The following is a 26,143-nucleotide window of genomic DNA, read 5'->3' on the forward strand; positions in this document are numbered from 1 at the left end:
AGCAACATGGCACAAGTATACATATGTAACAAACCTGCACGTTATGCACATGTACCCTAGAACTTAAAGTATGATAATAATTAAAAAAATAAAATTTAAAAGAAAAAAAAAAAAAAACTCTGTTTTCTGCCTGGCTCACAGTGTAGGTTGCAGCCTGCAGCTTTTTCAAAGGATGTGTGGTTTTTTTGTTTCGTTTGTTTGTTTGTTTGTTTGTTTCAGTTTTCCTGTTAAGTTCCTGCATTGCTTCTTGGGAAAAAGTTCACAGTGTGGATCTCTACACACTATTTTGTCTTTCCAAGTGAGAGAGGCATGCTAACAATGTCTCCAATCCACCATATTGGAAAAATAAAAATAAACTTCACTCGGAATTTTAAGGCCTTTATCCATTGACTCCTAGCAGCCTGTATTGCTGATACAGTGTTTGATGCTAAGGATTACTCAGAAGAGGAATTTCTTTATAAATCTGGAGGTGGACTTGAAGACGCAATTAAAGAGGATCTTTTAAATTCAGGGCACAAAGGAGCCAAAAGTCCTCCTGATTGGGTATGAGAGTTGATGAGGAAAGGAAGAGAAACAGTAGAATGATGAGGGAAAGCCCAATGTGGTTTTTTTTTTCTCTTAGCTGCACAAATTGTGGAAGATGGCTGAGTCCTGTATCTGCTTTGAGACAATATTTCTCCCACACATTCTTTATTAGGGAATTACATAAGGATATTCTTCAATGAGCAGTGGCATAAGCTCAAGAAACAGAAAGGCGGAGAAATGGTGGGTTTAATCCAGGAAATTACTTTAAGAAGGGAAGAGAGAGGACAAGGGGTGTACAGAAGACCTGGAGAGCTGTCAGCACAGACTGGAAAAAAACAAACAGAAACCTCCAGAAATGACCATCTGAAAAGGAAGAAGGAGAACAGACTCTAAATCATCCTTTAAATTTTCGAACAACCCAACAAGAAAATAAAGGCCATTGAAGCTTTAAAATATAGATGCAGAAGAAGCTAATAAATATAGCTCCTGCAGTAAATTCTTATAAAACTGCTTTGTCAAATACAACCATCCAAGAGATATAATCTACTAAACATCCCATAGGTGGAGAGCTATGGTAAGATAAATAGTAATTAGCAATGTATCATTTTAAATAATGAAATAAGCATAATCGTATGTAGGAACTGAGGTCATAAAACAGAGCATCAATATTTATAAACCCTAACAATGTGAAAATTTCTATATTACTAGCAAAAATGTTGAAGTGAAAATGGGTTGGGAAGATACAAATTTACTCAACATTTATATTGGTAATTCTGTAATACTATTTGATATTGAAATGTGGAGATAAGAAAATAATGACTCCAAATGCTTCGCATTTTAAGATCGGCTTATTCACAATGTTGCAGAAATCTGAGCACTGGAGAAAATTTTTCCTGACATTTGACAATTCTTCTTTTCTTTTTTTTCTTAATTTATTTATGATTATTATTATACTTTAAGTTCTAGGGTACATATGCATAACATGCAGGTTTGTTACATACGTATACTGGTGCCATGTTGGTGTGCTTCCCCATCAACTCGTCAGCACCCATCAACTCGTCATTTACATCAGGTATAACTCCCAATGCAATCCCTCCCCCCTCCCCCCTCCCCATGATAGGCCCCGGTGTGTGATGTTCCCCTTCCCGAGTCCAAGTGATCTCATTGTTCAGTTCCCACCTATGAGTGAGAATATGCGGTGTTTGGTTTTCTGTTCTTGTGATAGTTTGCTAAGAATGATGGTTTCCAGCTGCATCCATGTCCCTACAAAGGACACAAACTCATCCTTTTTGATGGCTGCAGAGTATTCCATGGTGTATATGTGCCACATTTTCTTAATCCAGTCTGTCACTGATGGACATTTGGGTTGATTCCAAGTCTTTGCTATTGTGAATAGTGCCGCAATAAACATACGTGTGCATGTGTCTTTATAGCAGCATGATTTATAATCCTTTGGGTATATACCCAGTAATGGGATGGCTGGGTCATATGGTACATCTAGTTCTAGATCCTTGAGGAATCGCCATACTGTTTTCCATAATGGTTGAACTAGTTTACAATCCCACCCACAGTGTAAAAGTGTTCCTATTTATCCACATCCTCTCCAACGCCTGTTGTTTCCTGACTTTTTAATGATTGCCATTCTAACTGGTGTGAGATGGTATCTCATTGTGGTTTTGATTTGCATTTCTCTGATGGCCAGTGATGATGAGCATTTTTTCATGTGTCTGTTGGCTCTATGAATGTATTCTTTTGAGAAATGTCTGTTCATATCCTTTGCCCACTTTTTGATGGGGTTGTTTGTTTTTTTCTTGTAAATTTGGTTGAGTTCTTTGTAGGTTCTGGATATTAGCCCTTTGTCAGATGAGTAGATTGCAAAAATTTTCTCCCATTCTGTAGGTTGCCTGTTCACTCTGATGGTAGTTTCTTTTGCTGTGCAGAAGCTCTTTCGTTTAATTAGATCCCATTTGTCAATTGTGGCTTTTGCTGCCGTTGCTTTTGGTGTTTTAGACATGAAGTCTTTGCCCATGCCTATGTCCTGAATGGTACTACCTAGGTTTTCCTCTAGGATTTTTATGGTATTAGGTCTAACATTTAAGTCTCTAATCCATCTTGAATTAATTTTCGTATAAGGAGTAAGGAAAGGATCCAGTTTCAGCTTTCTACTTATGGCTAGCCAATTTTCCCAGCACCATTTATTCAATAGGGAATCCTTTCCCCATTTCTTGTTTCTCTCAGGTTTGTCAAAGATCAGATGGCTGTAGATGTGTGGTATTATTTCTGAGGACTCTGTTCTGTTCCATTGGTCTATATCTCTGTTTTGGTACCATTACCATGCTGTTTTGGTTACTGTAGCCTTGTAGTATAGTTTGAAGTCAGGTAGCGTGATGCCTCCAGCTTTGTTCTTTTGACTTAGGATTGTCTTGGCAATGCGGGCTCTTTTTTGGTTCCATATGAACTTTAAAGCAGTTTTTTCCAATTCTGTGAAGAAACTCATTGGTAGCTTGATGGGGATGGCATTGAATCTATAAATTACCTTGGGCAGTATGGCCATTTTCACGATATTGATTCTTCCTATCCATGAGCATGGTATGTTCTTCCATTTGTTTGTGTCCTCTTTGATTTCACTGAGCAGTGGTTTGTAGTTCTCCTTGAAGAGGTCCTTTACATCCCTTGTAAGTTGGATTCCTAGGTATTTTATTCTCTTTGAAGCAATTGTGAATGGAAGTTCATTCATGATTTGGCTCTCTGTGTGTCTGTTACTAGTGTATAAGAATGCTTGTGATTTTTGCACATTAATTTTGTATCCTGAGACTTTGCTGAAGTTGCTTATCAGCTTAAGGAGATTTTGGGCTGAGACGATGGAGTTTTCTAAATATACAATCATGTCATCTGCAAAGAGGGACAATTTGACTTCTTCTTTTCCTAACTGAATACCCTTGATTTCTTTCTCTTGCCTGATTGCCCTAGCCAGAACTTCCAATACTATGTTGAATAGGAGTGGTGAGAGAGGGCATCCCTGTCTTGTGCCAGTTTTCAAAGGGAATTTTTCCAGTTTTTGCCCATTCAGTATGATATTGGCTGTGGGTTTGTCATAAATGGCTCTTATTATTTTGAAGTACGTTCCATCAATACCGAATTTATTGAGCGTTTTTAGCATGAAGGGCTGTTGAATTTTGTCAAAAGCCTTTTCTGCATCTATTGAGATAATCATGTGGTTCTTGTCTTTGGTTCTGTTTATATGCTGGATTATGTTTATTGATTTGTGAATGTTGAACCAGCCTTGCATCCCAGGGATGAAGCCCACTTGATCATGGTGGATAAGCTTTTTGATGTGCTGCTGAATCCGGCTTGCCAGTATTTTATTGAGGATTTTTGCATTGATGTTCATCAGGGATATTGGTCTAAAATTCTCTTTTTTTGGTTGTGTCTCTGCCAGGCTTTGGTATCAGGATGATGTTGGCCTCATAAAATGAGTTAGGGAGGATTCCCTCTTTTTCTATTGATTGGAATAGTTTCAGAAGGAATGGTACCAGCTCCTCCTTGTACCTCTGGTAGAATTCAGCTGTGAATCTCTCTGGTCCTGGACTTTTTTTGATTGGTAGGCTATTAATTATCGCCTCAATTTCAGAGTCTGCTATTGGTCTATTCAGGGATTCAACTTCTTCCTGGTTTAGTCTTGGAAGAATGTAAGTGTCCAGGAAATTATCCATTTCTTCAAGATTTTCTAGTTTATTTGCATATGGGTGTTTATAGTATTCTCTGATGGTAGTCTGTATTTCTGTGGGGTCGGTGGTGATATCGCCTTTATCATTTCTTATTGCGTCTATTTGATTCTTCTCTCTTTTCTTCTTTATTAGTCTTGCTAGCGGTCTGTCAATTTTGTTGATCTTTTCAAAAAACCAACTCCCGGATTCATTGATTTTTTGGGGGGGGTTTTGTGTCTCTATCTCCTTCAGTTCTGCTCTGATCTTAGTTATTTCTTGCCTTCTGCTAGCTTTCGAATGTGTTTGCTCTTGCTTCTCTAGTTCTTTTCATTGTGATGTTAGAGTGTCAATTTTAGATCTTTCCAGCTTTCTCTTGTGGGCATTTAGTGCTATAAATTTCCCTCTACACACTGCTTTAAATGTGTCCCAGAGATTCTGGTATGTTGTAGCTTTGTTCTCATTGGTTTCAAAGAGCATCTTTATTTCTGCCTTCATTTCGTTATGTACCCAGTAGTCATTCAGGAGCAGGTTGTTCAGTTTCCATGTAGTTGAGCGATTTTGATTGAGTTTCTTAGTCCTTAGTTCTAGTTTGATTGCACTGTGGTCTGAGAGACAGTTTGTTATAATTTCTGTTCTTGTACATTTGCTGAGGAGTGCTTTACTTCCAATTATGTGGTCAGTTTTGGAATAAGTGCAATGTGGTGCTGAGAAGAATGTGTATTCTGTTGATTTGGGGTGGAGAGTTCTATAGATGTCTATTAGGCCTGCTTGCTGCAGAGCTGAGTTCAATTCCTGGATATCCTTGTTAACTTTCTGTCTCGTTGATCTGTCTAATGTTGACAGTGGAGTGTTGAAGTCTCCCATTATTATTGTATGGGAGTCTAAGTCTCTTTGTAAGTCTCTAAGGACTTGCTTTATGAATCTGGGTGCTCCTGTATTGGGGGCATATATATTTAGGATAGTTAGCTCTTCCTGTTGAATTGATCCCTTTACCTATGTAATGGCCTTCTTTGTCTCTTTTGATCTTTGATGGTTTAAAGTATGTTTTATCAGAGACTAGTATTGCAACCTCTGCTTTTTTTTTTTTTTGTTCTCCATTTGCTTGGTAGATCTTCCTCCATCCCTTTATTTTGAGCCTATGTATGTCTCTGCGTGTGAGATGGGTCTCCTGAATACAGCAGACTGATGGGTCTTGACTCTTTATCCAGTTTGCCAGTCTGTGTCTTTTAATTGGAGCATTTAGTCCATTTACATTTAAGGTTAAGATTGTTATGTGTCAACTTGATCCTGCCATTATGATATTAACTGGTTATTTTGCTCGTTACTTGATGCAGTTTCTTCCTAGCCTCGATGGTCTTTACATTTTGGCATGTTTTTGCAATGGCTGGTACCGGTTGTTCCTTTCCATGTTTAGTGCTTCCTTCAGGGTGTCTTGTAAGGCAGGCCTGGTGGTGACAAAATCTCTAAGCATTTGCTTATCTGTAAAGGATTTCTCCTTCACTTATGAAACTTAGTTTGGCTGCATATGAAATTCTGGGTTTAAAATTCTTTTCTTTAAGAATGTTGAATATTGGCCCCCACTCTCTTCTGGCTTGGAGAGTTTCTGCCGAGAGATCTGCTGTTAGTCTGATGGGCTTCCCTTTGTGGGTAACCCGACCTTTCTCTCTGGCTGCCCTTAAGATTTTTTCCTTCATTTCAACTTTGGTGAATCTGGCAATTATGTGTCTTGGAGTTGCTCTTCTCGAGGAGTATCCTTGTGGCGTTCTCAGTATTTCCTGGATTTGAATGTTGGCCTGCCCTACTAGGTTGGGGAAGTTCTTCTGGATGATATCCTGAAGAGTGTTTTCCAACTTGGTTCCATTTTCCCCCTCACATTCAGGCACCCCAATCAGACGTAGATTTGGTCTTTTTACATAATCCCATACTTCTTGCAGGCTTTGTTCATTTCTTTTTCTTCTTTTTTCTTTTGGTTTCTCTTCTTGCTTCATTTCATTCATTTGATCCTCAATCGCTGATACTCTTTCTTCCAGTTGATCGAGTCGGTTACTGAAGCTTGTGCATTTGTCACGTATTTCTCGTGTCATGGTTTTCATCTCTGTCCATTCATTTATGACCTTCTCTGCATTAATTACTCTAGCTATCAATTCTTCCACTCTTTTTTCAAGATTTTTAGTTTCTCTGCGCTGGGTATGTAATTCCTCCTTTAGCTCTGAGAAGTTTGGTGGACTGAAGCCTTCTTCTCTCATCTCGTCAAAGTCATTCTCTGTCCAGCTGTGATCCGTTGCTGGCAACGAGCTGTGCTCCTTTGCCGGGGGAGATGCGCTCTTATTTTTTGAATTTCCAGCTTTTCTGCCCTGCTTTTTCCCCATCTTTGTGGTTTTATCTGCCTCTGGTCTTTGATGATGGTGATGTACTGATGGGGTTTTGGTGTAGGTGTCCTTCCTGTTTGATAGTTTTCCTTCTACCAGTCAGGACCCTCAGCTGTAGGTCTGTTGGAGATTGCTTGAGGTCCACTCCAGACCCTGTTTGCCTGGGTATCAGCAGCAGAGGCTGCAGAAGATAGAATATTGCTGAACAGCGAGTGTACCTGTCTGATTCTTGATTTGGAAGCTTCCTCTCAGGGGTGTACTCCACCCTGTGAGGTGTGGGGTGTCAGACTGCCCCTAGTGGGGATGTCTCCCAGTTAGGCTACTCAGGGGTCAGGGACCCACTTGAGCAGGGAGTCTGTCCCTTCTCAGATCTCAACCTCCGTGTTGGGAGATCCACCGCTCTCTTCAAAGCTGTCAGACAGAGTCGTTTGCGTCTGCAGAGGTTTCTGCTGCTTTTTATTGTTGTTGTTTAGCTGTGCCCTGTCCCCAGAGGTGGAGTCTACAGAGACAGGCAGGTTTCCTTGAGCTGCTGTGAGCTCCACCCAGTTCGAGCTTCCCAGCGGCTTTGTTTACCTACTTAAGCCTCAGCAATGGCGGGCGCCCCTCCCCCAGCATCGCTGCTGCCTTGCCGGTAGATCACAGACTGCTGTGCTAGCAATGAGGGAGGCTCCGTGGGCGTGGGACCCTCCCGGCAGGTGTGTTATATAATCTCCTGGTGTGCCCGTTTGCTTAAAGCACAGTATTGGGGTGGGAGTTACCCGATTTTCCAGGTGTTGTGTGTCTCAGTTCCCCTGGCTAGGAAAAGGGATTCCCTTTCCCCTTGTGCTTCCCAGGTGAGGCGATGCCTCGCCCTGCTTCTGCTCTCACTGGTCGGGCTGCAGTAGCTGACCAGCACCGATTGTCCGGCACTCCCTAGTGAGATGAACCCAGTACCTCAGTTGAAAATGCAGAAATCACCGGTCTTCTGTGTCACTGGCGCTGGCAGTTGGAGACTGGAGCTGTTCCTATTCAGCCATCTTGCTCCACCCCCCGACATTTGACAATTCTTAATTATCATCTTGATTTCCTTTTCCTCTGTTAAGTTAAATGAATGCATTAAAAATTCCAGCTATGGCACTTTTCTATTCTTTCTATCTCTTTTTCTACTTACTATGCATGGAAAAGTATCTATAATGATGGCTGTTCATGTTAATGATGGTTACTTTGGAAATAAACTGTGATTATCTTTGGACAACAAGAAAGAGCATAGACTCAGATAGAGAGGATCATAGCTTTTCTGTGCTGTTGAAGTTTTTTAACTTTATAGCAGTATCATTGTAAATAAGACAAAAATGGTAGCTTTTGGTAGATAACCACAAGAAGGTTCACAACTGGGCTGTGTGTACTCTAACACAACTTTACACAACACCTACAATTGCACCATTTACTCCAGACCTACTGAACGACAAAGCAGTCTCTGGAATATTGCGTCTGTGTGGGTTCTCTGATGTCCCTGCATCTGGAATACTTCACCTTTCAGCTCTCCTATCTCCCTGATGATCACCTGCATATGCTTCTACAATCTGCTCATTCATCTGGAGGTTTTCCTAGCTCCACCCCTATCTTCTCAAGTAGAATCAAATCACCCCAATTATGCTTTTCAAACATAATTTTAACATAGTATGTATACCAGAATTGCAATTATTTTATTTCACATATGATTCTAAGGTTTTTGAGGGCAAGCAAAATGGCTTATCATTTATCCCTGGAGCTTAGTGCCTGGCAAATACATACTCAAAACTTATGAAGGCAAGAAGGAAGGAAAAATCAGGTAAATAGGGTGGGCATGTCAGAGGGAAGAAGGAAGAAATGAAAGAGAGTAAGATGAAAACAAAAGAAGAGCTAAAATAATCTGTCTCAAATCAAACAATTACAGACTTTCCTCTTTTTGTAAAAAAGAAGATGCTTGCATGTGTGTTTTAAGTATTAGTCCATTTATATGCAATTCAAAAACTGGAAAACTTAACTTTCCCAAGTTTTTCTGCCTGAACTACATAAATACTAACAAAAGATAAAGAAATCCAGGATAAACATATGGTAAATACATATCAAAGAAAACACTTGACAAAACAAATCATTTCATTCAGTACCTTACTATTTCAATGGACTAGCTTGAACATTTTAATTGTATTTTTTAGTAGTAGGTATGAAATATGTATTATATAATAATAAAATGGTACACAAAATTTTAGAGAGAAAAAAAATGCTGCCTCTCACCTCATAATATGACCATGCAATTTCCTACCCTACTTAAGCTTTTCTGAGAGAAGGAAGGAAGAATAAATACAGATGAGGTAGATTTCAGAGATGAGTTTCAGTTCATGTTGGACTGTGTCTCATATTCTGATTTAGAAGGGAATTATCTGACTAGAAAAGTGACATTATCTTTGAGAGGTTAATTCTGACTACTGTGTTGAGTATTTGTTATATAGAGCAAGGATGAAAACTGGGAGAGAGTAAGGAGGCTGTAGAAATAATGCAGACATTCAGGTGACTTCAAGCAGGGTCATAGCAATATCTGTAGCAACAGACAATTCAAAAATAAAATGTTAAAATCCACTTATAATAACCTTTGAAGTAAATACCAAAAAACTTTAATAAAAGATGTGCAAGACCTTTCACTGAACACTGTGTACTTCTCGAAAGTAAATAAATGGAGAGATACTCCTTGTTCATGGATCAAAAAGCCAATACTGCTAAATTTTGTCAATACTGTCAGTTCTTCCCAAATTGAGCCATAGATTTAATATAATTTCAGTCAAAACCCCTCAGTGTTTTTTAAAGAAATTAACAAGCTAATTATAAAACACCTGTGGAAATATATAGTACTTGGAGCAGCACAAATGAATATTTATTCTAGAACCAAACTAATCAGATGTGGTATTAGCTTAAAAATAGACATAGAGATCAATAGAATAGAATAAAGTCCAAAAACAGACCCACATGGACATGTATCTATATCTATATAGTTAGTTGGCTTTCAATGAAGGTGTCAAAGTAATTTAATGGGCAAGAAAAAGAAACTTGTCAGCAAATGGTACTCAAGAAATTGGACATTGATATGGGAAATAGTGAATATTGATTCTTACTTCACACATAGAAAAATTAATTCAAAATGTGTCACTAAGATAAAAATAAAACATTCTATAATTCTGGAGGAAAACAGGAGAAAATCTTAGTTACAGTGGGTTAGCCAAGTTACCATTAAAGCTAGGTATCCAAAATATATTAAGAAATCATAAAAATTAGTCAGAAAAAAACAACTCAATAGAAATGGGTAAAAGCCTTCAGCAGGCACTTCACAAGTATATATGTCAAAATGAATAAACATATTTTTCAAAGCTTCTAAAGGTCATTAATATTTAATAAAATGCATATTCAAAGCACAATAAAAGATAATTATGCCAATACCAGATAGGTAAAACTTAGAAAGATGACAATGATTGATTAACTGAAAGAGGGAAAGGAAGCATAAAATTTACTACACAGCTCTAGGCATTTAAATTGGGACAGCATTTTAGAAAACAGTTTGGCATCACCTACCAAAGTTGAAGATGCACACACTTCTGGGCATATACCCTAGAGAAATGTGTGATCATGTGCACCCACAGGCAGGAAGAAAACGTCATGATGGCACTATTCATAACAATATCAAATAGGGACAACCCAATGTCAACCAAGAGTAGAATAAATAAGGAAACAAAAGTATTGTATATTTATACAATGATATGCTACAATGCAATCATGAATAAGCAAAAATTACACAATGATGGTTAAAAGGAGACAGGCAAAAAAATGACATACTGTATGGTTCCATTTATATGCAATTCAAAAACTGGAAAACTTAACTATATCTATTAATATAGACACCTCTATGTTAATGGTTAAAAAATAAAATAAAAAGCAAGAAAGTAATTATGTTAAATGTCAGCAGAGTGTTTACTTCCAGTGATGAAAGTGTAGAGTGTTATTGAATAAGGCAATGTGGGGTCTTTAGAAGGTTTGATAATGTCATTTTTCTTGAATTTGGCATTGGTTGCATGAGTGCTCAGCTTGTAATTATTCGCCCTGTACAGCTAAAGTTTATGAACTTTCTGAATGGGTTGATTATATTTCGCCTAAAATGAAGGATTTTTTATTTTTGTTTTTCTTAAAGACAAAATGTGGCCTGGGGTTAAGAGGAACTGTCAATAATATTAAGCCAGAGCTTTATTCAACAGCCTACTGTTAAGACAATAACTTGGAGTTATTCTGTATTGCCTTGTGTAAATTCTACCCTCTAACATTCCTGTTGGGGCTTGGAGCACAGCAAGAACAAAATTTCCTAAGCATTCTGCTAGCTGTAATTTGATGAAACTAATCAAATACGTTTCCCTTTAAGATGTGAAAACAGGTCTAACATTTAAGTCTCTAATCCATCTTGAATTAATTTTCATATAAGGAGTAAGGAAAGGATCCAGTTATAGCTTTCTACTTATGGCTAGCCAATTTTCCCAGCACCAATTATTAAATAGGGAATCCTTTCAGCATTTCTTATTTTTGTCAAGTTTGTCAAAGATCAGATGGCTGTAGATGTGTGGTATTATTTCTCTGTTCTGTTCCATTGGTCTATTATCTCTGTTTTGGTACCAGTACAATGCTGTTTTGGTTACTGTAGCCTTGTAGTATAGTTTGAAGTCAGGTAGCATGATGCCTCCAGCTTTGTTCTTTTAGTTTAGGATTGTCTTGGCAATGCGGGGTCTTTTTTGGTTCCATATGAACTTTAAAGCAGTTTTTTCCAATTCTGTGAAGAAAGTCGTTGTAGCTTAATGGGGATGGCATTGAATCTATAAATTACCTTGGGCAGTATGGCCATTTTCACGATATTGATTCTTCCTATCCATGAGCATGGTATGTTCTTCCATTTGTTTGTGTCTTCTTTTATTTCACTGAGCAGTGGTTTGTAGTTCTCCTTGAAGAGGTCCTTTACATCCCTTATAAGTTGGATTCCTAGGTATTTTATTCTCTTTGAAGCTATTGGGAATGGGAGTTCATTCACGATTCAGCTGGAAACCATCATTCTCAGTAAACGATCACAAGAACAGAAAACCAAATACCTCATGTTCTCACTCATAGGTGGGAATTGAACAATGAGATCACTTGGACACAGGAAGAGGATCATCACACACCGGGTCCTATTGTTGTGGGGAGTCGGGGGGAGGAATAGCATTTGGAGATATACCTAATGTAAATGACGAGCTAATGGGTGCAGCACACCAACATGGCACATGTATACATATGTAACAAACCTGCATGTTGTCCACGTGTACCCTAGAACTTAAAGTATAATTTTTTTTAAAAAAAAAAAGATGTGAAAACAGGTAGACCTACTTTTCATTTGGGCAGTCCCTCTTAGCAAAAGAGTTTTAATCTATTCCTCAGTTCTTTTCAACTTTTTTAAAAATATATGTTTGAGACACCCTATATACTTTTGGTTGAAATGCTATGCAAAAGTAATTATATAATTGTTGGGTTATATACAATAAAATTTTAGGACTTTGACCATCCTCATAAGATGACTGTCAAACTTCAAATACATATCGAAATCATGACTATCCTAGAGATCCAACATCTCTGACCTCATTTGCAAACATTTCTCCTCGACCACCATCTTCCTTTCTGTTATTTTGTATTTCTTTAGCACTGGCCATCTCTTCCAACTGGAACAATCTACCCCTGACATATCCATGGCTGCCTCTTCTATTCATTCATGTCTTTGAGCCAAAAGTCACTTCAAAGAGTCTTTCTAAATAATTTTATTTAAATATAGCCCATGCATTACTGTAATTTTTTCCTATATGTGTGGGACATGTGTGGAGGTTGTAGGTTGGGGGGTGGTAATATGTAACTCCCTTAAGACTATAGACTCTTCAAGAGCAAGGACTTTGTTTGGTCATCATCATCCCTATCTGCAGGGCATAGAAGGCTGACACATGATAGACAATTAGGAAACACTTGTGAATAAGTTAATTGCTATAAGTACACTCAGCTGAATACATGCTCTCTTACTTTTTACAGATGATGAAACTGAAGCTAAGACAGTTTAGGTAATTTTTTCAGCCATACAAGCTAGAAGGGGTAAAAATGAGTTTAAAACCAATAAAAGAGAATCAATTGTTGTACCCAATCCAAAACACACATTTCAAGCAACACTGAATTCAGTGATGGAAAAGCCTAATAATTCTAATAATTCAATAGGAATGAAAAGAAACACTCACTTTGATGTAGTTAACAGAAGAGGTTAAAGACACGAAATGCAAACAAAAGCAATGTGGGCCTAACCATGAAACATGTGCTTTATTGGGGAGAAGCAAAAGAATAAACACACTTGTTCTCGGGATAGGAACCACCATCTACATCACAGACAGCAAGGCGAGATTAGGCAATGATCTGGCTGCTCATCTTCCAACAACATGATATCAGCTTTCAGAACTAAGCCTTTTCTCTGTCAGCTCTCAAGCCAGGCAGAGGTTAGGGAAGATGCAGCCTCTCACCACAGCTGAAGGGAAGATGATGGAGTGCTGGGACTAAGAAGAGCCACTGGATCTTGTTGTTTCATGGTCCTGATGAATTCTAGTGATGTTACTTGCTCCTGGGTGGATACTTCTGCTGGCAGGGTGGGTATGGTTGCACAGGAGGGCATTTATCCTGGCATGGTGGAGGTGGGCAATGCTCAGGTGGACAAGGAGGAGGCATGTAAGGCTCAGGGCACTTCGGAGGTGGACAAGGCTCTGGGCACTTTGGCGTGGGGCACACAGGAGGTGGCTGGCAGGGCTGCTTGCACTGCTGCTGCTGGTAAGACATCTCTCCTCAGTGTCAGAGAATCTGAAAGATACACAAGCAACAGTGCTTATAAGAGAGATAGTCCTGTTGGTGGAGCAATTAGCTAGAACATCAAATCTCCAGTATCTAAGGACTAACTCTGATCCCTAATACAGTCTTTATGACTTTATGTTGCTTCTTCACACTTCACTTTTAGGACCTCTTACCCTCAGTTCTTCAGTCTTTCTGGCTGTTCTCTCATTCTACCTTTTTCTGAAAATAAAATTGCCTATGAGACAGCAACAAGTGTTGTCTGAATACAAACACTATCTGAAGAAGAAAAACTCAGATATTGAAATTCTAGCCAATACCAAACAAATCTGTACTTTTATCTTCCATGAGGCCCTCGTTACCAGTTTTAATGAGCTGACTGTGGTGCTGAGCCATGAGTTTTTGAAGAGAATTGCAAAAACTTGTGCCCTTCACCCAAGGAGATTGCACTCCAAGAAGATGTATTTGGAACAGACGTGAAGCAGGAGACAGAACAGCATCTTGTGTCTCTCACTCTCCTTTAGTTTAAGATTTTGTTTATTTGACTCCAGGTTCCTCATCACCTTCATGTTTATCTACCAAATACCAGCTAAAATTTACCTTCAAGACCTCATTATCTTCTTTTTCCTATCCATGAGGATAAATTGGTTAAAACAAATAGGCATTTCTGTCCCCAAGTTAAACCCTAACACCAGCCAAGTGCAAGAAAGGCTTCTAAGATTTGTACTCACCAGAGTCTCCAAAGATCTACAACTGAATGTCAAGAAGATAGCCTGTGTGGTGGAGAGTCCTTTTATAAGGGGCAGGCAGCCCTACACAGGGAACAGCCTAGGACTAGCATGATGTGCTTATTTCCCAACCAACATACCACCTACATGCAATCCATGCTGGTGTCACAAAATTTCCTAGTCCATGATCCTCCCCAGCAGGATAAGTGCACAGTGATTCACTTGGGACATTATCTCAGGTTCCTCATGCCAGTGGCAATTGTAGAATGTGACAAATTGTCTGACAACTGTGGTGCTTTCCTATAATTAAAGATGGTGCTTCTCCTACTTCCCAGCTTCCAAAGTGTCTTTTATGTAAAACTACTCCCATTCAATTTCACATGCCCAGTATCCAGCTGTGTTCTCTTTAGTAGAGACCAGTATGTGTTGATCCTGCAGCCTGGCTATATCCTAACCCTCAACTGCAGTTTTTCTTTACAACTAACTTCCCCTTTTATCATGGCCTATTGATCCTTAGGCTTTTCTTGACAATTAATTGACTTGAACAGGGCCACAAAATCATATATCAGCTTCCTAGATGCTGACAGCCCCACCCTGGGTGTGTTCCGACATGGTATTAATGGGCTTGAACAAGGCAACACCATCCCTCAGTTTCCTAGGCCATGAGAGCCATGTTGGGGACCCTCATTAAAGCTTCACGTTTGCAGATTTACACACTAACCTCATCTCTATGGCCCTTGTAACTATGAGCAACCTGTGGTCTACTAGAAACCCAAACTCATCTTCTCCCATTTTCTTCCAAACTGACTTAATGTATGTGCTGCATCCATTTTGAAGCTTTTCCACTCATACTCTTTAAATATTGTGTGTTACTTTCTCCTACAAGTTAATTCAATTTACTCCTTCACAATTTCTCTCTTTTGAAATGAATTTAGTAGGATTTCAGCCTTTCTTTGCATGTTCAAGGAATGAAGTTCTGTAAAGCTATTTATCCCGCCATTTACTTCATGGATATTTTTACCTAAATAAGTAAAATATGGCTGGCACGGATCCCACGGATAATTTCTTAGTATAGCTTATTTAACCATATTAACACTTCAGCTAGTATTACTCACTGTCCCAACTTGGAGAAAACTTGAGTACCTTGGTTATGCATACATCTACAGCCACCACTACTGTGTGACATTAAATATTTCCTAACCTCCTTGAAACACAGTTTACACAGCTGTAAAACAAAAATAAAAAATATACCTACCACAAAAGTCTCCTGCAAAAACTCAAAGGGGGGCCTAAAATTATGCACATTACATAGTGGGTCTTCTAAGAAATATAAACTCTAAAATGAAGAAGAAATAAGAATAACTAATAACTAATCATAACTAACCAATAATTTCGAACATGTCAAAAAAGATGATAAAGAATGCTATTGTTTGGAGTAAGGCCTATTCAGTGAAGATCCTTGCCCTGCATCCCCCGTTCTTCCAGCTGTAGTCACTACTAATTAGACGGCATGGGTACCATAGCACCTGCAGGGTCAGCACCTTGTTTTCCGGAGAAACCTCCTCTCACTATCTGAGGGAAGATTTCATGCCTTGTTCTCTTTACCTAGAATAATGCTGTGTTGTATCTGCAATGTTTCAAACTTGATTGGGTTGGTACAATAGAGAAACAGAAACAAACTGAGGACCTAACATGGGAATTTGAAGAGGTAGGAACGTCTTTGAGTTGAGTCCTACTATTAAATTCTTTCTCAGCATCTCAGAGGAACAACATGAGTCTAGTCATCCCTCCCTAGTACTCTGAAACCAAACAATTGAGTCATCTAAGTTACTATCAGGAAACTGACACACTTCAGGGATGCCAGAAGAAACAGGGATGCTCCTGGGATGGGTGAGGCACTTTCACAGCATTCTTTCTCATGTTGAAATCCTAGAAACTATAGCTGATGCATGCTGAAGAATTAGCTAAGGATTACATGACTTAAAACAGTTCTATCAACACAATTTTAGACCTACTTTTTTTGTCTCATGAATTACTAATAGATTCCAAAGTTATTTTTACCAATAAATTATTTGGTTTCTCAATTATGCTTGATAAACTGATGGAGGATTGGGCTTTTTAAAGAAAAGAATACTTAATGAGATTTTCCAGCTTCACAAAGAAGAATAATTTTTTTGTATGAAGAGAAAATAGCTAAAGGACAGATGATCCTCATTTTTCACATATAATGGGTACTTGAAGCACTCTGTGCAAGTTAAATCTCTGAAACTCACGTAGTCTCTACATGAAGGTTTGCTAGAGTTTACTTATAAACTAGTAACAGTGGTTATCTCAGGAGAATAGTTAAGTATCTAGGGGATAGGAGTGGGGAAGAGACTAACTTTTCAGTGCATGACCATTTTCTTCTCTTTTGAATTTTGGTATCATGTTTATTTTTTGCTTATTCAAAATATTTAAATATTTAAATGTTCAAAGATATTTTTAAATTGAAATAAATAAATCTGTGAGTAAATACTATGTTAGCAAATTGGCATGGTATAAACACAATGATTGAGTTAAGTCCTAATTAGGTATGTAACTTTGAGCAATTTTCTTAACATTTCTGCAATTCTCAGCTTCCTCATTGAGAAATGGTAATAATAATACTTCTCTGATGGATGTTTTCATAAGGTGAAAATAAAATAAATTAAATAGTAAGCCTAGTAAAACAACTGTGGAAAGCTGGGAATTATGAGGCTGAATTACCTGGTCCCAAAGTTCCTGATTTGCCTAAAGATTTTGGAAAGAAGGACAAAGCTATTTTATGGGAGTCCCAGAAATGAAGAAATGAAGGAAGGTGGAGAGGGTAGAAGATAAGGGAGTGGAAAGAAGAGGAAAAGGGAAAGAGAGAGATGATGACATTTCCCAAGGACCATTTGATTTTACTTGATTTAACATTTATAGCCTAGTACTTTATGCTCCAGATAAAATTATTTCCATTTTAATAAATAAATTAAGATATACTGCTACTACAAAATATGTCTTTAAGTTCTTGAGAATATAGAATTAAAAATAATAGAATTAGAAAAGAACAGATGTGGCAAGAGTGAGCGTCCCTGCCTTGCTCATGATCTTAGAGGAAAAGCTTTTAATTTTTCACCCTTGAGTAGATTAGCTGTGGATTTCTCATATATGGCCCTTATTATGTTGAGATACATTTCCTCTATACCTAATTCATTGACTGTTTTAATCATGAAAAGATGTCGTATTTTGTGGAAAGTTTTATCTGTCTCTATTCAGATGATCATACAATTTGTATCCTTTATTCTGTTTTTGTAGTGTATCACATTTATTGATTTGCCTACATTGAATCATTCTGTTTTTTTAGGAAAGAAGGAAATGTATTGAACCATCCATCCTTGCATCTCAGGGATAAATCCCACATGGTCATGCTGCATTATTCTTTTAATGAACTATTGAATTAGGTGTGCCAGTATTTTGTTGAAGATTTTTGATTCTATATTCTTCAGGGATGTCGGTCTGTAATTTCTTTATGTAGTGTTCATATCTGGCTTCGGTATCAGGGTAATGCCGTCCTCATACAATGAATTTGGAAGTGATCTCTCCTCAATTTTTGGAAAAGTTTCATAATAATTTATTAATACATTAGTTCTTTAAATGTTTGGTAGAGTTTACTACTGTAGCCATGTGGCCCTGAGTTTTTCTTTTATCACAGTATTTACACTGCTGATTTAATCTCCTTACTCATTATTGGTCGGTCCAGATTTTCTATTTCTTCATTATTCAGTCTCAGTAGGTTGCATGTTTCTAGTAATTTATCAATTTCTTCTAGGTTATCCAATTTATTGCTATATAATTGTTTATAGGTAGTCTCTTAGGATCTTTTTTATATCCATGGCATCAGTTTTCATATCTCCTCTTTCATATTTGATTTTATTAATTTGAATCTTCTCTCTTTTTTTCTTTATTAGTCTAGTTAGAGGTTTGTCAAATGAGTCATCTACAACTGCTGTCTCTTCTGTCCCACATCTCACTAACCCTTCAACCCATGGCAGTCTGGGTTTAGCCCACCATCTACTGAAATTATTCCAACCTTTCTGTCAGATAAACTGAGTCATTCTCCATTTTTATCTTCCTAGACTTCTCTGCTACATGTCACAGTGGCAATCATTCCATCTTTCTCTAAAGTCTCTACTTACTGGTTTTCATAACATCCACTTAATATTCTCCTACTCTTGTGCTTAATCTTTCTCTTCCTTGATCTGAACCTCCTCCTCTAAATGCCAAATGGAGTCCTCTCTTGCTCATTTCAGGGATCTTACCATCATATGCATTCTCTGGTGACAATATCAATTATTCCTATGGTTTCAGTCATCGCAAATCTACTAACTCACACATCTATATTTGCACTCCAGAACTCACTTCAATCTTAAATATCCCCTTGCCCTCTAGATATCTCTGTCCAAATATCCTCAAGTACCAACAAACTGATCATCTTTCCCACAAACCACTAGAACCTCCAGTATTCTCTATCCTATACACCAATAATCACCCAGCTACTTGAGTTATCTTGACATTTTCCCCTCTGCTACATGCTACTTATCTAAACACCTCATCCTGACAGTTCAACAGCCTGAGTATCTCTGGAATCCATCTCTCTCCTTCTATGCTGACTGTCATGCCCTAGTTCAGGGCCTCCTCATCTCTTCTTGATTATTAATATAGCTTCCAGATATAGCTGTCTTCCTCGGTCTTGTTTGATTTAAATCCATCTTTCCATTGCCATAAGAGTAATACATTAAAAAGTAAAATCTGACTACATCACTTGCTTGCTTAAAATACTTTAACTTACAAGAGTAAGTTCTAGGCCCATTACATAGTCCTTCCTTCGCCTGTAGCCTCATTCCTTATTACTCCACTTTTTGTACTGTGTGCTATCATGTATCAAACTGTGTAATTTTGCTCACACACCAGTTTTTTCTATCCTCAGTTAATTTATTTACTAACCGGCAGTATGCCATATTGTTATTGTTTTACCGGCCTAATGTCCATACAATTCTCTAAAAGCCATCACTTCAATGAAAAGCCTTCCTGGATTCTTCTCATTAGGGCAGGTGCCCCTACCTAAGAGTCCCATAAAACACTCTGAGCTTTGCATTACATGTTTAGTGCAACCCATCTGCATTAAGCGGATTTCCCACCCATACCCTTTTCCCTTGAGCTTGCAAGTGCTTTGAACAGTCGGACTGCAGCTTCACCTTCTACACTCGACATGATCCAATACCTGGAACACAGTACATGCTAAATAAATAGTTGTTAAAAAAAAAAGTAATGATTTTAGTTCCTAAATTTTGTTGACTTACATGTGTCACAACAATCTTGTGAGTTCTGGGGGAAAGAATATGCTATTACCTCTGTGACTAGAAAAAAATAACATTTAATATCCCACAGAATTACTATGTGATTTCATGATTTTCCAGACATCTCATCTTTCCACTACATTAACCCTGCAAAAATCCACACACATACTTATAGCAATTGGAATTACAGATGATAGAGCCTTGACTATTTAGATTTGGGGCTCCTATATTTGGATACTCCATGACAATTTGTCCCAATGCATGTGATTGCTGAATAACTTTGTAAACACCATGTATCTTACCAGTGGATTACAGAAGGAATTGTCTAAAGAATTTTAAAAGACACTGACATTGCAGAGTTTTTTTAGTTCATGTCTCCTGTGACAGAGGTAGTAGAATATTAAATATTATTTTTATAACATTTGGTAAGAGCAGTACATTTAAATACACGCTGTTTTCTCTATCCCCCCTTACCCTCACCATTCACTGCCCACTGCTGATTAGTAGAGAAGTTTGTTTTGTTATATTGAACCAGATAATGGATAAAGAAGACAACTAAAATAATACCAGAAAGCCTAGACAGAGTCATACTAAAAAGGACAGAAAAGGCAAAAGAGAAGGTTAGGGCAGCTGCCATGCAAAAATGAGTACAAATTTGGGGGAGAGAGGTAAAGAGGATTTTAAGTTATGTTATTGCAATATAATTCCAGTTTGCCATTTGTTAAGTAAACATCAGTATTTAAATTGATTTTCAATTGTTTTTCCTTTTTAGACCTCAGACTAATATTTCTTCTGAATGTCACCCTGTGCATAAGGTCAGAACAAGATTGTTTGGCTTTATTCAAAATGTACAGATCTCCTCAATTTACAGGGTAAACCACATGGTAAATTGAGGAGCTGGGGCTTACTGGCACTGCCCAGCATCACCCAAGAATATCATACCATTTTCTATTGAATGCACAGTACTTTTGCACCATCATAAAATCAAAAACATTGTAAGGAAAACTAGCATAAGTCAGTGATTATCTGTACTTTGTGAATTATCGCTCGGCTTTTAGAACTTAAGGTGCAAGTTTCATATATATCTTTTTTAGATTACATGTAGAATAATCATTAATTTTATTAAGTGTGATGATCATCTTGTGGCTATTTTAAGATATCTGTTAAAAACACATACTGATAAATTTATAGGTAAAATGATATGATGTTTGAAACTGTAAAATAGTTCAGTGATAAAAAGAACAAATAAAGTATGGGAGAGTAGATGAAGTCAAGAATAACAAATTGTTGATAATTTTTGAAGCTAGGCAATGGATCCAAGAGAGATTATAATACTCTGTTTTATTGAGGTATAATTGATATACAAAAACTTGTGCACACTTAACGTACACATCTGGATGAATCTAGACATATGCATATACCCATGATATCATCACCACAATCAAGATACTAAGCATATCCATCACCTCTAAAAATTTCCCTATGGGTTTTTTGTTGTTGTGTTGTTATGGGTTGGTTTGTTTTGGTTTGGTTTGGTTTGGGTTTGGGTAAGAATACTTAATGTGAAACCTAACCTCTTATATTTTAAAGGGCACAATACCATTGTGTTAGTCCATTCTCACACTGCTTACAAGGATACTACCGAAGACTGGATAATTTATAAAGGAAATGGATTTAATTGACTCACAGTTCCCCATGGCTGGAGGGGGGCCACACTTACAATCATGGCAGAGGGTGAAGAGGAAGCACAGCACATCTTACATGGTGGCAGGAGACAGAGAGGGGGGTGGTGGGGTACTGCCAAACACTTTTAAACAATCAGCTCTCATAAGATCTCACTCATTATCACAAGAACAGCATGGGGGAAGCTGCCCCCATGATCCAATTACCTCCCAACAGGTCCCTCCCTCAACATGTTGGATTATAATTCAAGATGAGATTTGGGTGGGTACACAGAGATAAACCATATTTTTCTTCCCTTGGTCCCTCCCAAATCTCATGTCCTTTTAACATTTCAAAAACAATCACACCTTCCCAACAGTCCCCCAAAGTCTTAACTCATTTCAGCATTAACTCAAAAGTCCAAGTCCAAAGTCTCATCTGAGACAAGGCAAATTCCTTCCACCTGTGAGCCTGTAAAATCAAAAACAGGTTCGTTACTTCCAAGATACAATGGGGGTACAGGCATTTGGTAAATGTTCCCCTTCCAAATGGGAGAAATTGACCAAAACAAAGGAGCCACAGGCCCCATGCAAGTCTGAAACCTAGCTGGACAGTCATTAAATCTTAAAGCTCCAAAATCCCCTTTTGACTTCAGGTTTCACATCCAAGGCATGCTGATGCAAGGGGTGGGCTTCCATGGCCTTGGGCAGCTCCACTCCTGTGGCTCTGCATGGTACAGCCCCTGCAGCTGCTTTCTTGAGCTGGCATTGAGTGCATGCAGCTTCTCTAAGTGCATGGTGCAAGCTGTCAGTGGATCTACCTTTCTGGAGTCTGAAGGACAGTGGCCCTCTTCTTATAGCTCCACTAGGCAGTGCCCCAGTTGGGACACTGTGTGGGGTCTCCAATCCCACTTTTCCATTCTGCATTGCCCTAGAAGAGGGTCTCCATGAGGGCTCCACCCCTGCAGCAGACTTCTGCCTGGACATTCAGGCATTCCCATACATCCTCTGAAATCTAGGCATAGGTTCCCAAAGCTTGACACTTGTCTTCTGCATGCCCACAGACCCAACACCATGTGGAAGCTGCCAAGGCTTCAGACTTGCACCCATTGAAGGAAGCCATAGCCAGGGCTGCACTTTGGGATATTTTAGCCATGGCTGGATCTGGAGTGGCTGGGACACAGGGTACCAAGTTGCAAGGCTGCACTGAGCAGTGGGGCCCTGAGCCTGGCCCATGAAACAATTTTTCCCCTCTAGGCCTCTGGGCCTATGATGGAAGGGGCTGCCACGAAGATCTCTGAAATACCTTGGAGACATTTCCCCATTGTCTTGGTGATTAACATTCCTTTCCTGGTTACTTACGCAAATTTCTGCAGCAGTCTTGAATTTATCCCCAGAAAAGGGATTTTTATTTTCTACCTCATGGTCAGGCTGCAAATTTTCCAAAGCATTATGTTCTGCTTCTCCTTCGAGCCTAAGTTCGAATTTTGAATCATATCTTTGTGAATGTATGTGACTGTATGCTTTCAGAAACAACCAGGTCACCTCTTGAATTTTTTGCTGCTTAGAAATCTCTTCCACCAAATACCCTAAATCATCTCTTTCAAGTTCAGAGCACCACATATCTCTAGGGCAGAGGCAAAACGCCACCAGTCTCTTTGCTAAAACATAGCAGCAGTGACCTTTACTCCAGTTCCCAATAAATTCCTCACCTCCATCTGAGAACAACTCAGCCTGAACTTCATTGTCCATATCACTATCAGCATTTTGATTAAAACCACTCAGCAAGTCTCTAGGAAGTTCCAAATTTTCCCACATCTTCCTGTCTTCTTCTGAGCCCTCCAAACTGTTACAACCTCTGCCCATTATCCACATCCAAGGTCATTTTCACATTTTTAGTTATCTTTACAGCAGTACCCATTCTGCTGGTACCAATTCTCTGTATTAGTTTGTTCTCACACTGCTGTAAAGATACTACCTGAAACCGGGTAAAAAGAAAGCAGGTTTAATTGACTCACAGTTTTGCATGGCTGGGGAGGCCTCAGGAAACTTACAATCATGGTAGTAGGCAAAGGGGAAGCAAGGCATGTCTTACATGGTGGCAGAAGAGAGAGAGAAGTTGGGGGGAACTGCCAAACACTTTTAAGCCATCAGATCTCATAAGAACTCACACACCATCACTAGAACAGCATGGGGGAAATTGCCTCCATGATCCAATCACCTCCCAGCAGGTCCCTCCCTTGAAATGTGGTGATTACAATTTGAAATGAGATTTGAGTGGGTACAGAGACAAACCATATCAACCATATAGTTAACCATAGGTATTATATTGCACAGCAGGTCTCTAGAATTTATTTATCTTATATAACTGAAACCTTATACTCACTGAAAAACAAATTTTCTATTTCCTTCTACCCCAGCCCCAGCAACCACCATTCTTTCCTCTGCTTCCATAGGTCTGGATATTTTAGAAACTTCACATAAGTAGAATCATGCAGTATTTTTCCTTCTACATGACTGGCTTATCTCACTTAGCATAATATCGTCAAGGATCAACCATGTTTTTGCAAATGACAGGATTTCCTTCTTTTCTAAGGTTCAATAATATTACATTGTATGTATATACCACAATTTTTCAATTCATTCATCTGCTCATAGACATTTAGATTGTTTCCATATCTTGGCTATTGTGAATAATGCTGCAATGAACATTAGAATGCAGCTATCTCTTAGAGATCTTGATTTTCACTATTTTAGATATATCCTCATAAATGGAATTGCTGAATTATTTTTAATTTTTTGAGGAAACCGCATACTGTTTTCCATAGTGTTTGCACCATTCTTCATTCACGCCAACAGTGCATAAGTGTTCCAATTTCTCCACATCCTCATCAACACTTGATATCATTCGTTTTTTGGATTTTTTAATAATAGTCATCCTAACACATATGAAGTCAGATCTCATTGTGGTTTTTGCTCTTCATTTCCCTGGTGATTAGTGATATTGAGCATTTTTTCATATACATGTTGGCCATTTGTATTTCTTCACTGGAGAAATGCCTATTCAGGTACTTTGCCCACTTTTTAATAAGGTTATTTGTTTTCTTGCCTTTGAGTTGTTTGAGTTCCTTGTATATTTTGGATATCAACCCCTTATCAGATGTATGGTTTGCAAATATTTTCTCTCAATCTGTATGATGACTTTTCACTCTGTTGATTCTTTCATTTTCTGTCAAGAGGTTTTTAGTTTGACACAGCCCCACTTTTCTATTTTTTTATTTCATTGCCTGTGATTTTCATGTAAGTTTCATCTATAACTTGCATTAAATAATTACCCTAGACTCACCTAAGAGTCCCAGCCTGCCATTAGCTGGGCTGTTGGAACTCTGGAGCAAAGAAATGAGAATGATCATATATAAACTGTGAATAATCTTAGAAATCAGATGGACAAAAATTACAAAGACTACTCTAGAATTAGAAATATATCCTCAGGTCATATGCAGATTTTTAGAATCTTCTCATAAAAAAGAAAATGGGTTTCAAATAATGGTAATTGACCTTTCTAAATTGACAATGTCTAAAATCTCCTTCGTAAAATTAGAAGACAGAAAGCTGCATTTCAACCATCTCCATGATACCAATAGGGGGTTTGTTGCTGTTGTTGTTATTGTTGTTGTTATTTAACTTTAATTTTAAGTTCAGGGGTACATGTGTAGGTTTGTTATATGGGTAAACTTGTGTCATGGGGGTTTGTTGTACAGATTATTTCATCACCCAGATATTAAGCCTAGTATCCATTAGTTATTTTTCCTGATCCTCTCCTCCCCACCTCCTTCCTCTGATAGGCCCAACTGTGTGTTGTTCCACTCTGAGTGTCCCTGTGTTCTCATCATTTAGCTCTCACTTATAAATGAGAACATGTGGTATTTTATTTTCTGTTCCTGAATTACTATGCTAAGGATAATGGCCCATAGCTCCATCCATGTTCCTGCAAAGCACATGATCTCATTCTGTTTTGTGGCTACATAGTATTCCATGGTGAATACCAATTATTTTCAGGAATACATGTCCTCTGTTGAATGGAACAGGGAGCTACCTAGAATAACCCAAACACTCTGCCCTTCTGCTATGCCTGAGCCAGGACATTCTTGAGGCTCCATTACTGCTATGGGTCCCACCATTAAACAGCAAGTTAGTGTATCAGGGCTGGGGAAACAGACAGAATCACAGTTAAATTAGCCCACTGAAATGGTGTGGGCCCAAGACCCTGGACTTAGAATTGCTTGGTGACCAGAGAGAAAGTGAGGGACCACAGGGTCCTAAAGCAGGACACATCATGGACTGGGAACCTCAAACTCCATGGCCTGACCACCTCAGACTTCCAGCTCAGATCAGATATTATGTCTTCCAGGAATCCTCTCCCAACCACAGCCAATCTGTGCATCTTTATCATTGTACTTGCCAACATAATATTTTAATTTTCTATGTGTCTTTATATTTTATACAAGATAGTATGAGCCCCTTAGGGCAGGGATAGTGCCTTAGTCAATCTCAGGTCCCCAGTGCCTATGACAGAGCATGCTACATAATTGGGGTTAAACAGATATTATCAAACAAGTAAATAAACATTAGTTCTAATGCCTAAAATGACAATAAAGAATCTTCTCTCATGATTAGCAGATCCAGTGATACTAATGGTAGAAGCAAAACCAGTTTTTAACCATCCATTCAGTCAATAGTTTTGCTACATAGCAGACACCATTAAAAATGCACAAGATGAAGATAAGAGCTGTTCATGACCCTAATCTTGAAGAATATACAGTGCATTGTGACAGAGAAGACTTGCTTCCAGATGATCATAACACGGAAAATGTGGCACTGGAAAGGAAGCATTCTTTTTAG

The 26,143-nt window shown here is 38.4% G+C and overlaps 3 protein-coding genes across 31 annotated transcripts in view; 1 reads left to right on the forward strand and 2 right to left on the reverse strand.

Moving 5' to 3' along the window:
• S100A1 (S100 calcium binding protein A1) overlaps positions 1-26,143 on the forward strand; it is a 1,186,348-nt gene that overhangs the window by 677,566 nt on the left and 482,639 nt on the right. Inside the window, exon 1 of one of the 29 annotated variants that reach the window (XM_050753912.1) lies at positions 12,511-12,514. The exons of the other annotated variants lie outside the window; for them this stretch is intronic. The gene's annotated coding sequence lies outside the window, so the exon portion shown is untranslated. Of the gene's footprint in view, positions 1-12,510; positions 12,515-26,143 lie in introns of those variants that run through there. 29 annotated transcript variants of the gene reach the window in all.
• Positions 1-26,143, reverse strand: part of S100A8 (S100 calcium binding protein A8) — a 675,486-nt gene that overhangs the window by 399,575 nt on the left and 249,768 nt on the right. The gene's annotated exons all lie outside the window — the stretch shown is intronic.
• Positions 12,952-14,262, reverse strand: SPRR2G (small proline rich protein 2G). Its single transcript, XM_050756502.1, has 2 exons — positions 14,224-14,262; positions 12,952-13,504 (listed from the first exon to the last, which is right to left on the reverse strand). The coding sequence occupies exon 2, from the start codon at positions 13,481-13,483 to the stop codon at positions 13,262-13,264; it is 222 nt and encodes a 73-aa protein (XP_050612459.1). The 5' UTR covers positions 13,484-13,504; positions 14,224-14,262; the 3' UTR covers positions 12,952-13,261.

This window comes from Macaca thibetana, chromosome 1 (genome assembly GCF_024542745.1).
Source record: "Macaca thibetana thibetana isolate TM-01 chromosome 1, ASM2454274v1, whole genome shotgun sequence".
NCBI classification, from domain to species: domain Eukaryota; kingdom Metazoa; phylum Chordata; class Mammalia; order Primates; family Cercopithecidae; genus Macaca; species Macaca thibetana.

Coding starts and splice junctions, on each gene's coding strand:
- SPRR2G (XM_050756502.1), bottom strand. CDS start 13,483: ATGTCTTACCAGCAGCAGCAGTGCAAGCAGCCCTGCCAGCCACCTCCT.